The sequence below is a fragment of the Neolamprologus multifasciatus genome, chromosome 11 (genome assembly GCF_963576455.1).
Source record: "Neolamprologus multifasciatus chromosome 11, fNeoMul1.2, whole genome shotgun sequence".
In the NCBI taxonomy this organism is placed as follows: domain Eukaryota; kingdom Metazoa; phylum Chordata; class Actinopteri; order Cichliformes; family Cichlidae; genus Neolamprologus; species Neolamprologus multifasciatus.
This window is the reverse complement of record NC_140449.1, coordinates 7919313-7932032: the sequence shown is the minus strand read 5'-3', so window position 1 is coordinate 7932032 and position 12720 is coordinate 7919313. Positions and strand designations below refer to the sequence as shown.

The 12720-nt window shown below is 40.1% G+C and overlaps 1 protein-coding gene across 1 annotated transcript; it reads left to right on the top strand.

The window, feature by feature from the left end:
* The first annotated feature begins 4520 nt into the window (after positions 1-4520).
* On the top strand, positions 4521-11631 carry oprd1b (opioid receptor, delta 1b). The gene is made up of 3 exons (XM_085177928.1): positions 4521-5333; positions 6588-6943; positions 7126-11631. Exons 1-3 carry the CDS (start codon positions 5122-5124, stop codon positions 7653-7655), a joined length of 1098 nt encoding a protein of 365 aa, XP_085034054.1. The 5' UTR covers positions 4521-5121; the 3' UTR covers positions 7656-11631.
* Positions 11632-12720: the final 1089 nt, after the last annotated feature.

Sequence of the window (12720 nt, the reverse complement as noted above, 5' to 3'; positions counted from 1 at the left end):
GGTGACTCTATGTCCAGACCCATTTCTGTCTCCTTTGCAGCATATTTCCACCAGTTATAACAACTGTCTACAGGGAAACATGCATCTCAACGTGCACACTCTTTTATTATAGGAAGCACCTGCACAGAACTAACACACTACAGTATTTTTAGTCCTATTCATTAAGAGAGTAGATAGTCCTCCAACGTAACCTCTGTGGCATACATTGTTCTCCCACCCAGAAATTAAATGGAGTGAGTTTTGTTTCTGAACTGCTGAGTAAGTCATTTAATGCTGGTGGGATGTGCTGTCCCACTTGAACTATTGTTTTTGAGATTGATTGCTGTGATCATGGCCGCCAGAAGTGTGTAAGTATATAAGCTAGATATACACAGAGCCCTCAGCAGGGCTTGTGGGCTGAATTTAATGAAATGTTTGAAGGAAAATGTCTGCGTGACAGTAACTGTGACCTCTCCACCTACGCGCCACCTTCCTATCAGCTTACACTCACTTTTATATCAGCACATAATGGACTGGATTTATATAGCGCTTTTCAAGGTACCCAAAGCGCTTTACAATGCCACTATTCATTCACTCTCACATTCACACACTGGTGGAGGCAAGCTACGATTGTAGCCACAGCTGCCCTGGGGCAGACTGACAGAAGCGAGGCTGCCATATCGCGCCATCGGCCCCTCTGGCCAACACCAGTAGGCAGCAGGGTAAAGTGTCTTGCCCAAGGACACAACGACCAGGACAGAGAGCCCGGGGATCAAACCGGCGACCTTCCGGTTACAGATGCGCTGAGCTACGGTCGCCACATGACACTCTTAGCACGGTACTCTGTTGAGAATGACAAAGCTGTAGTGCTTTCAAACTTGTTTATATGAGACATTTAATCATAAAAGTTGGGCATGAAAATAAACATTGTGCAGAATTACTCATTTTTAATATACAGTACAAAAACACCACAAGATAACTATCCCACAATGCAATTCTCTTCATTGACGTTAAAATGGTCATTACAGCCACCAAGAAAAGGGGGAGGCCTTGTTATGGTGCAGGTGCCACTGGCAGTGCAGAACCAGGCCAACGAGATGGCCTCCCCGAGCCTGGAACTACCAGAGGTGTCTTCCTGTTAAAAGGGAGTTTTTCCTTCCCACTGTTGCCAAGTGGTTGCTCATAGGGGTTTGTCTGATTGTGGTGTTTTCTCTGCATGATTGTGGGGTCTTTACCTTATAATAATAAGCACCTTGAGGCAACTGTTGTTGTGAATTGGTTCCATGTAAATTGAACTGAATTGGAATGCAGTAGTGTGAGTCTATATCAGCATATATCTGTGACAGCATTTTGTGTTAATATTTCCCAGCTAGCATCTTTCTGCTTCTGCTCAATTATACTTTGGATGCAAATATTTTACTTTCTGTTTGTTTGAAACCTTAAGTTACTTTTTAGATTTTAATATATTTGTCTAATAAACATTTTTCCACATTATTATAGATAAAGTTGCACCACATAATAAAGATTATTCAAATGATCTGTAACAGCAACATTAAAGTAATGTACATGTGAATAAATCCCTACTGTTAAAGCCTATTTTAAAAATCCCAGCATCTGCTTGATACTCTCAGCTTACATTTTCCAGGGTTTGAGAACTGAATTTTTTTTTAGCCTTATGTTGCAGGAATTAGTTCAAGTTTCATGGGAAGGAATGAAAATAGTGAGGAAGCCTTAGTGTGACTCTTGTGTCAGAAGCCTAACTTTGGTCCCAGCAGTTTTTGTTTTTGCCACCTGCACCACTAAATTGAATTGTGCAGCTGTGTTAGACAAAGCATGTCAGTTTTGAAGAGTAGAAAAAAGACAATGGGAAATCTCACAGAGATTTTAAAGGATAAGAGCAGCAAGTTAGAAAATGATGGAAAGGTAAAGGATCACTAAAAGTCTGACTGAACATCAGAAATGTTAACCTGGCTGCTCTCAAGGAACAGTCCTCCTCACCAGACTTCATAGCACTCAAACCAAAACACTGAACAACTGGCAGATCAGTCCAATACAAAACACAAGCTTCTGAAATCTAAAAATGCTCTTTTCTTAGGGAGACACAAATAGTCTATTTCAAAGACACTGCAAAGGCATTAAAGTGTTACCTGCTATGGCTTACCAGAGATTATGGCTCTTCCATTAACTGGAGGTGATGGTTTGATCATTGCCTGTCTGTATGGCAGAGTTTCCACACTCAAAAAAATAATTCATTGGATGAACGTAATTTTATCTTGCCACTTACATTCCATCTAAACAAATCATGTTATATTAATCCATCTTGATTGTGTTGTGTCAACACGATATATGTGTGTAGGTTTAACATAATATTAACATTAACATTCAATTAATTTGACTTTTGTTCAATCAACATGTTTGTACCACATTAGTCTAATTAGATTTATTTCAATTCATCTTATATTGTTTAAACACTTTGGCACATCAAAAATCAGTCTTGTTACATGAACTAGTAAAATATTTGTTTGTTACACCAATGATAATCTTGTTGAATGAATGAAATGTAACTTATGTCTGTAGTACATGTTGTATTCATATTAAGTAATGTTCAACAAAAAAAAAATTAATGGATTTACAGCAACTTCCAATCCACCCATCTTCTTATCTTTATCTGGGCTGCGGAAGTGATAGGACAAGACAGACAGGGTACATCCTGGACAGGTTGCCAGTCTATCATACAGAAACAAACAATCATTTGCACTTTAACACCTTTGGGTAATTTAGAATAACCAGTTACCCTTACAACTGCATGACTTTTAACTGTGGAGGAAACCAGAGTACGCAGAGAGAACCCACTGCAAACTTCACCACATTGTGGATTTGAACCCAGGATCTTCTTGCTCTGAGGCAACAGCACGAACCACCATGGCATTAATCTGTCAATACAGACTTAACAAAAGTAGGAAAGCTATGCTTGATGATGCTTTATGTTGTTGTTCTTGACAAGTTAAACCATAAGAAATAGTAACAGCATCCACGTGGTGTGGTTGTCTGCCTCTTGTAACCCCACTGATTTTCCTGTGGTTTGACATCTAATGTGATCTTGTGAATTTCGTGAGTCGACTCACAAAAATGAAATTGGGTGGTTGTTACATGCATAAGATCCAAACTTGTAATTTGAACTAAATAATTTCATGTTTCTATGGTGAACATAATTAAATCATGTAGCATCTGCATGAAATTCAGCAACTTAATTTGTTCTTGTTGAGATGACATCATACAATCTAGTAAGAGTGGCTGGATCCAGGCAACTAACCACTCTTACTAGATTGTATGATGTCATCTCAACAAGAACAAATTAAGTTGCTGAATTTCATGCAGATGCTACATGATTTAATTACGTTCACCATAGAAACATGAAATTATTTAGTTCAAATTACAAGTTTGGATCTTATGCATGTAACAACCACCCAATTTCATTTTTTTGAGTGCACAGGCAAGATACTGAAAACCTAACATGTTCTGCAGCTTGTCCATTAGTATGTAATAGGACAAACACACTGTGTGAATGTTCCTAGTAAGTAAGCACTAAATAAATGCAGTCCATTTACCATTTAAATGCTGCCCCTTCACTGCTTTGTGCTGCGCTGATGGCCGTCCCTTAAAGGTCAGTCTGCAGAGTGCATCGATTTTTGCAATTTTAATACAGCCACAGGAGAATCTGTATCTGTGCATATTCAAAAAAAACCCCCACATGTTAGAGAAAGACTCAAATGCATGACACACTCAATTTCAGGAGCCATAAAGCATTACATGCTGCAGCCTGTCTGTAATGGTTTTTGGTGTCCAGGTTAATGGAAAGGCAGCTACAGATAAATGAATGCTTTCATTAAAATTGGAAAAAGATGTCTGCTTGGCACTCTCTGAAAAAGAGTAATGAAGCACCTATATGATCTGCTGCCAGCTGTACATGTTAGGCTGTAAAGCTTCAGTAAATCTAATGTTAGTAAACAAATTAAATGTTCTAATAAGTAAAAACAGAACAGTGATACAGTGATATCCAGGGACAAGAAAGGCTTCATCACATTTATATTACTAAAAAATGGCCCTCACTTATTAAATATTCACCCAGAGTAAATACACAGTTCTCAAATGGAGGCGCATATGTATTTGTAGGCTTGCGTCAGTGTGTTTGCTCATGTAGCTGTGATCAGTACTGTGAGGGTCATAAGCCGGTAATTTGGGACATTAAGGTTTTACAACTTAGACTCTTTAAACATTTGCAACCCATCGCTAAACAGTTATTGACTGATCTGCCATAACTGGGATGGATGACAGGAACAGCAGGAAAACCACAGGTTTACAGAGCGTGTTTAACGAGATCTATTTAGGCAAAATTACTAAATTAGGGTACAAAGGTCACTGATAGGATTCACGAGTGAAATGATAAACTGGTTTAACCATTAAAAAAATAGTTAACATAATTGAGTTGTTAATAAAGCTGGTGATCTTTATTAACATCAGCTGACTGTCTCGTTTTACCCTAATACATCATTAATATGTAAAGTTCTTAAAGTGCTTCACTTGGCAGCATGTTTTTTCTTTCAAAAATATCAAAATCAATAAAAAGTTATCAAAGTATCACTTAAGATCTGCAGACTTCCATGGGGTTTTCACAACGACCTCCCAAAGGCGGTTCCAAATCACATGACTTCATTTGTAATTCCCTAACGTCCACGCACTTGCTGCTATGCAGTAATGCTATCAAAAGCAAGCTAAATGTTTCCTTGGTGCTGTCAGGTGGTAACGTGATGGTGACCGCCCGGTGAGAAGAGTCAGGCTGTAGAACATGTTATGGCAGCTTGGTTATGACTGGCAATCGTTTGATGATGAAACATTTTTAGTTCACGCGTTCTGAAAAAAAAAAGTCTCTTTAGGCAAGGTAAGAACTTGTCAGGGAAACGGTCTGCTTGTTCTTTGTGCGCCAGTGCGCAGAGACGCACGCGCCACTCACACGCGGGCGGGCGAGACGCAGAGGCACAGCTCTCACATCCTCCGAGCGCCCGATGACTTAATTTGTCGCACAGTTTTCGTGCGCTCGTACTTCTCGAATTATTGCGCTCTATTGGCACCTGGATCCCCGCGATGGAGTTTTCCACTCTTCTCCCGGACTATTACAACTCGGTCTCAGTAACTCCTTTCAATGTTACGCGCTCTGGGGGTCTGCTTTCCATTCCTGGCAACGAGACCAACAAGGACAGAAGACTTGTCATCCACGTTTGCATCACGGCTCTCTACTCTCTCATCTGCGTGGTGGGACTGGTGGGAAACGTGCTTGTAATGTACGGGGTGGTCAGGTAAGAAGGACACGCTATTCAGATAACGATGACCCAAAGGGAATGTGTTGAAAGGAAGACAAAAATAATTTACTTGCTCGACACATTTTAAAAGGTGAAAAGCGTCACACTCATGCACATATGACAATATGGATAGGATAAATATGCTTTTATATGATCAGGGTTTATTTTAAATAACCATAAAGTACTCTGTATGTTACGTATTAAAATATAGCAGAACAATTTCACATATTTCTATTCGAGGGAAATCCATTTTCACTCTCGTACTATATTTGTGATGGTCCCCTTTGTAACTGCCCACAGTGCCAGTTGCGCCTGAGAGCCGCTCTCCATCACATCCACCCACACACACACACACACACACACACACACACACACACACACACACACACCTCCCACATGTAAGAAGAGGATGGAGCATAATAATAAAAGCATAATTGCACCAATTATTCCTGTAAGAGAGTGGGGTTGTAAATTAAGATGATAAACCAAAGCTCAACCTTAAAAAGCGATACTGTGTCGATATGATGTATTCTCGATTTTGGGGATTTTTTTTTTAATTTTTGAAAACGAAATGAAGAAAACTTTAAATATATCACTCACACTCCCAGGCAAAGCAGTTACGCACAGGATGAGATCAGTGTGCTGTAATACATAGATGTCTTTATACCTGGGAATAAGATGTGTCTCCCTCAATCCTTGCAGAGTCTGATATTTTACAGCAAAACACTTCAGAAACATAATTTAATCAAATGTGACCCACAGAGTGTCATGTTGTGGGCTGATGTGGAGCAATCCATATTAAAAGAGCCAGGCAAATGTTAAGCTGGCACTCAGAAAAAAACACACACACACAAAATAATTTTAATCTGAAATCAAGTAGGAGTTTGGAGGGCTTTGAGCTATAATCAATTCATTACATGGAAATGTGTTTTAATGGAGGCTCCAGAGAAGCTCACGAGCTGCTGTGCATTAGTGTAGTGCTCTAATGACATTATGCACCTAAAAAATCTTGTTTATTTAGAGGAAATAGCAGATTATTGGTTTTATGGCTAAATGAATTAAATAAAACTTTGTAACTTTTAACATTTTAATGGAAGTCGTGAGTCAGCCACACAAGACATCGTCTTTGTGTTATAGCAACAGCCAGACCTTGGGAAGAAATCCAGTCTCCTCCAGCTGACAATTGTTCCCATCCGCTGTGTGTCACAATCTGTTTAAAGTGTGCTCTGCGCTTTTCTCCCCACCAAACAGGTACACGAAGATGAAGACAGCCACAAACATTTACATCTTCAACTTGGCTCTGGCCGACGCTCTCGCCACCAGCACCCTTCCTTTCCAGAGCGCCAAGTACCTGATGAGCACGTGGCCGTTTGGGGAGCTCCTGTGTAAAGTGGTGATAGCCATTGACTACTACAACATGTTCACCAGCATCTTCACGCTCACCATGATGAGCGTGGATCGCTACATCGCTGTGTGTCATCCGGTCAAGGCCCTGGACTTCCGCACGCCCGCCAAAGCCAAGCTCATCAACGTCGCCATCTGGATCCTCTCCTCTGCTATCGGAGTCCCCGTGATGATCATGGCTGTTACCAAGGTGACAAAAGAAGGTGAGGGAATTTTCATTGCTGCTGTTAAAAAAAAAAAAAAAGAGGTGCTGGAAAATACTATCGCTCTGTGAAAACATACTGGCTGTTTAAAAGGAAAAATAAAACAGACTTTTGAGTTGTGTTATTAATTTCAGTTAGCCTCTCCTTCTTTTATTAAACTTGCAATTGTTTTACCTCCTCAGAAGTCACTTTGTGCTCTCTTGGATTTCCTGAACCGGAAAGGTACTGGGACACGGTGACAAAAATATGTGTATTCATTTTTGCCTTCGTGGTGCCCGTCCTGGTCATCACCATTTGCTATGGGCTAATGATTCTGCGTCTTAAGAGTGTCCGTCTGCTTTCTGGCTCCAAAGAGAAGGACAAGAACCTGCGGCGGATCACCCGGATGGTCCTGGTTGTCGTGGCGGTTTTCATAATCTGCTGGACTCCCATTCACATCTTCGTCATTGTCACGACCGCTGTGAAAATTGACCGCGAGAATCTCCTGACCATGGCCTGCTGGCATATTTGCATAGCTCTGGGCTACACCAACAGCAGTCTGAACCCTGTGCTGTATGCCTTGATGGATGAGAACTTCAAAAGGTGCTTCAGGGATTTCTGCCTGCCCTATCGCTCCCGCCCGGAGCAGAGCAGCTTCTCCAGAGTCCGCAACAGCACGCGGGAGCCCGCGTCCGTTTGTGCCCCTGCGCCGACAGCGAAGCCGCCCGCCTGACTAGGTATGGATCAGCTGGGTGCGAGAGCAGTGCATGATGACCTACAGACTGAAGTCACGCAGTTCTCCACCACAGGAGTCTGAATTTAAACATGCAGGCTTCTGAGCTGCTGTTTAAATGAATGATTGATTGTTTTTTCCTTTTCATATAATGAAACTTTTATGTGTCACAAGGTTTTGGGGTGGGGGGTTCTTTCAGGACAATCACAAACATCTCCGTGTGTCCCTGTGTATGATAATATGTATTTAAAAATGCATATAAATTACTGCAGTGTGTAAAAAAATACACATCAATAATGCACCTATCTCAACAGTACATGCGCACCGGGAAGCCAACAAGCTGACTTTTAGCTTTAACTATGTTTGTGGGATTTCACATCCATATTAGGTAAACAATGGGAGTCATTGCACCATATGTGCTCAGTCCATAAATTAGCAGGATTTCCAGCAGGACGTTGATCCTAAGCATACAGAGATTGCCAGCAAGGTGTCTTTTTATGGCCAAGCGGTGGCGATTGTGTGATTGGCCGAGTCAGTCAGCTGACCACAATCAAAAAGATCATATGTTTTCCTTACTGAAAACCAGACCGACTGATGATGCCAGTCGTTGCTGGCAGAGCAAACACTGCTGTCTCCTCACATGTGTGGAGCAAAGACTTTCACTGATTTACAGACAAATATCAGACCTGAGGACTTTATTGATTGCTGCTTGTTATTCATCTAACACTAAAATTGTGGGATCGTTTCATAAAAGGGCTACCAATCTGTTAATCTTACACACAAACCGGTTTCACCCTGAAGGTTGATTTGATAAAGCTCTTTCAAAGCTGGTGACCGTGTTAGCCAATGTGCACTCTGCCACTTTAACTGGCCGTGTCATCAGAGTGAGGTAGAGGTTCCTTTTTGTTTGGCATTTTTGTTGGAAGTCTAAAAAGTGTCTCAACAACTGTTCAGAATGTGCACTAGTTTTCTAACATCTTATTTTTTCATTTACAAACGTTTATCCTTGCAATTTAACAATTAGAAATTGCATGTTTATTCTCTTTCGTTAGCTCTGTTAGCTAGTAAAACCTCCACTATCTTATTGCTGTTGAGCTGAGTGATAATTCTCTGTGGGCTCGTCACTAAAAGCAGATTCTTTCATGTCAACACGTTTAAAAACTCACTAATATCATGAATGTAAGGTTGAGGCTTTATTTGCTTTCTGTCGGTGATATTTGAACTAGCAGGTGTTTCACATTAAGGCTGCTACAAACGATTATTTTGATAGTCGACTAGTCACCGATTATTTTTGCGATTAGTCGACTAATCAGATCATCATCCATTGGACGTAAAACGTACAGCTTATTGCACCAGAAGCATCTGCTCTTATATAACTATCATTAGCTTACAGCTTTAAGTGTTTAAGGTATGTGCTAACAAAAAATAAAGACAAGATGATAGTTTATTAAATTTTAATGAAATTTGCAGATTGTTTCGGTGAAGTTTAATAAACTCCTTGCTATCTAAAATATAACAGGACACCAGAGTTTATTCTCGAGCATCTCACACTTTTGATAATCAGCTGTCTTCTTGACGTTTATTCAGCTGTGTAAAAACTATAACTTTAATCTCAGCCAAACCGATTTACTCAGGAACAAATAAAATACTAAAAAAGCCAAACAATAACATTTTGAAGTTATCTAAGTGACTTATATATATTTAACCTGAGTAGCGAAAGACGGCGGTGGGTTTGAAAACGATTTGCCGGGAGTCCGGTGTTCTCACGGACTCTAGTGAGCCTTGCCCCTGGCTAGCTATCGCGCTAGTGTGTAACAGACGTCTCCGAAAATGTCGGAGCGCTTTTGAAAATATGTGGTGTCTTGATAAACTGAGCAGATATTTGAGGTTTACACAGCTACATTCTCGCCTGAAAATATGTTAAACGTTTATTTTGTGACCCAGAAAGAATAATAAGAGTAATATTAAAACTAACTAGCTGCCGCCATTGTTGGAAACTGAGCTGGGCTGCGCTATGAATTCTGGGACAAAGCTACTTCTTCTTCGGGGTTTAACGGCAGCTGGCATCCTTGTACATGCAGTGCTGCCATCTTCTGTTTCAGTCCGTTATTACACTCTTAAATCCTACTACTTATTCCTGCGTCTTTTGTGATTCAAACGACGCTTCGACTATTAAATCAGTCGTTGACGATTTTGATAGTCGGAAAATCTGAATTAGATCAAATGCATTAGTGGGCAGGAAGAATCTTCCTAAACATAATAAACCTAATGGACAATTTTCCAGTGATGATTGCTGGACATTTACACAAGAGAGAGAATTCAAATTGATGCCTCTCATTTTGATAGTGCAGCAATGTAGTGTTGCTTTGGCAGTATTGTGTATATACACAAGTACGAACTGTGTCAGATCTGTACATAATATCACGGTGTAATGATATTTTTCAGTATTTTCAATGTGATTTATTTTATTTCAGTGTGCCGTTGAGCTGTCGTACCATCGAGTCAAGTCTGATATAACTATATACACATAGTTAAAATGTGAGGAGAAGTATTCCAGATCTTGAAAGGAAATAGGTCTCTGTCTCCTGTCTGGACAATCTCTAACTGGGTTTTTTATAGGCACAGTAAAAATGTCTTGCAGTGTGGACGATAGTATTTTCAGCTGAATGAAAGTAAGTAATGCCTTTTTCAACTTGTGTTTCTGTGTTTTTGCAGACAGATGTTTGACTGTCTGTGCTTGATCTTTAAAATCTGTTTATACTCTGCAGTATCTAAAGTACTTTAATGTGCATATGTAATAACTGCTTTTGTTTTTGGGAGAAAAAAAGAAGCCCCACTGTCATACAGACTAGTATAAGTTGTATCTTGGACTTTTATTTTGAAATATTGTTGATTATCATCACTGTTTCAATAAAACATCCACCTTTATGTGATGATTATTACAGATCCTGTTAAAAATTACTGACACTGTGGAAGTTTCACATGTGATCTCTTGGTTGGATTGAGTGTAATGAGCAGGCAGATGGGACATAGTGTCATCTGGTGGCCTGAGCGTAGGGCGTTGGGGTAGGAAGAACACATTTAAAGTCCATCTTTAAATTAAGCACAATTTGAAATAAGTGTGGAATAATCCTGTGATCCTTGTATGAATGGAAGGCTGAGGCTGGTAATCTCCTATACAGCACTGTGCAAAAGTCTCGAGACACCACTCACTTCTTTATATTTTGCTAGGAAAATGGGAAATTTATTGGGAAATTTGTATGGGGTATGTATTGAAACACACGTGAACATTTGCAGTTATTTGTTCTGTTCTGTGAAAATTAATAGCCAGCTCTTGTTCCCACTGATGCAAATTACGATTTCATACAGTGAAGTCATAACAACAACCGGTTAAAACTGGTTTGTTGTCTGGATTTTGATATTTAATTCTACCTTTTTATATTTATTTAGGTTAACAGTCTAATCATATTCTGATTATTAAAAATAATTTGCTTTTCTTGTCACATAATAAAAAGGCATACAATTCTGTATTCACACATGTTATACACTTCAAATGTAAATGAAGCTGTAATACACTGATTACAAATCATTTAGCTGTACCTGATTATATAATGACTGTAGCTTTTGTATGTCTGTATATCTCCTCCTAGACAAGTGGACCAATTTTGATGAAACTTTGCTCAAAGACTACTAACTTCTGCATTTTATAGAAATTTGTACATTTGACAGCTCAATGAAACTGAATGCCAGCATTCACTCATGCTCTGGAATATCAGATAAGAACAGTGTGTCAGTTCAAACACATTTCTGAAAGACTTTGTTCATGTGGGATATTTATTTGATAGCTATATCAACAAGCCTTTCCACAGCTTACCTTTCAGCTGGTTTGAATGCTGTCCTTTTGCAGGGGCAGCATATGAAGCGTGGTTTGTTCACAGTCGTGAACAGTGGTAACACCTGGTGTGCAGTGGGAAATGGACTTTAGTTTCATGTACTTTTAAAAACTAAACATTTCACTTACAGGCTACCACGGCTAACGCTGCAATGCATTCTGGGTAGCTAGTTCAAATGGGTTGCACTCAGAATCCTGAATTGAAGAATTCAGAAGAAACTTCTACCGTCAGTTTTGCTCAACTTCAAAGCCACAGCACTGATGACAGATCCACAATGTGTGAATTCATGTGCAGTGCTCTTACATTCAGTCAGCTGGCTACAGCGGCCGTCTACGCCTTCAAATTACATTCTGGTTTCTACAAGTCCTGCTTAAAAACCAGAGTTTATGTTCCTAACTTGTATTTCTTTTCAGAGACCTTTGCATTCTTAAGCTCTTAACCGCTGCTCCATCTCAAAGCAGCCTTTCCATTACGTCCCATGACGTAATGCGTCATTCGGTTATGTCGCAGAGACTTTCATTTCAATGGAAATGCTAGATGCTTGGTCAGCCTAATGAAAGCATATTAGAGAGTGGGAAGCACACCAGGAAATCTTTCTGGAAGAGAAAAGAGGTAATGAAACACACATGGGTACTGAAGACACCAGTTCAGTATTCAGTATCTACAGGCACTTTGATCAAACACAGCAAAACAATCACAGACAAATGCATAGAAGATTTACCCAAACACCACCTACAGCCACACACAGAATCCAAAGACACACTGGTATTTTTAAGCCTGCTCGAGTGGATGCTGTGTTTGGTTTCTGTAAAAAGGATCACACCTGCTCAGGGTCTGGGACATCGTTTTATTACGATGAAACATCTTCCCAAGGACCCTGCAGTAGATTGCTATGTGGAGTCATCCCGCATGAGCATGAAAGTGTGCCCACTCCTCAGTCCAGAAAATGAAATCGAAAACTTTGTTACCTCAAGTGAATAAAAAACAGAAAACAAAGCAGTCGAGAATCTAGACTCTCATCCACTTCTGACAACCGTGCGATTGCAGCTGAAATCCAAAGAAACCGACAAAATAGAGCAGCTGCACGCAACAGGATCAGCCCGCATTTAGAAGGCTTGCATGGCATGCAGAAGATGACATGTCTTGGGGTAAAAAGGTCAAACCACTCCCTG

Excerpts from the sequence above, each read along its gene's own strand:
- oprd1b (XM_085177928.1), top strand. The coding sequence starts at position 5,122 with ATGGAGTTTTCCACTCTTCTCCCGGACTATTACAACTCGGTCTCAGTA. Across the intron at positions 5,334-6,587 it reads GTAATGTACGGGGTGGTCAG|GTACACGAAGATGAAGACAG; the intron begins GTAAGAAGGACA and ends CCCACCAAACAG. Across the intron at positions 6,944-7,125 it reads TACCAAGGTGACAAAAGAAG|AAGTCACTTTGTGCTCTCTT; the intron begins GTGAGGGAATTT and ends TTACCTCCTCAG.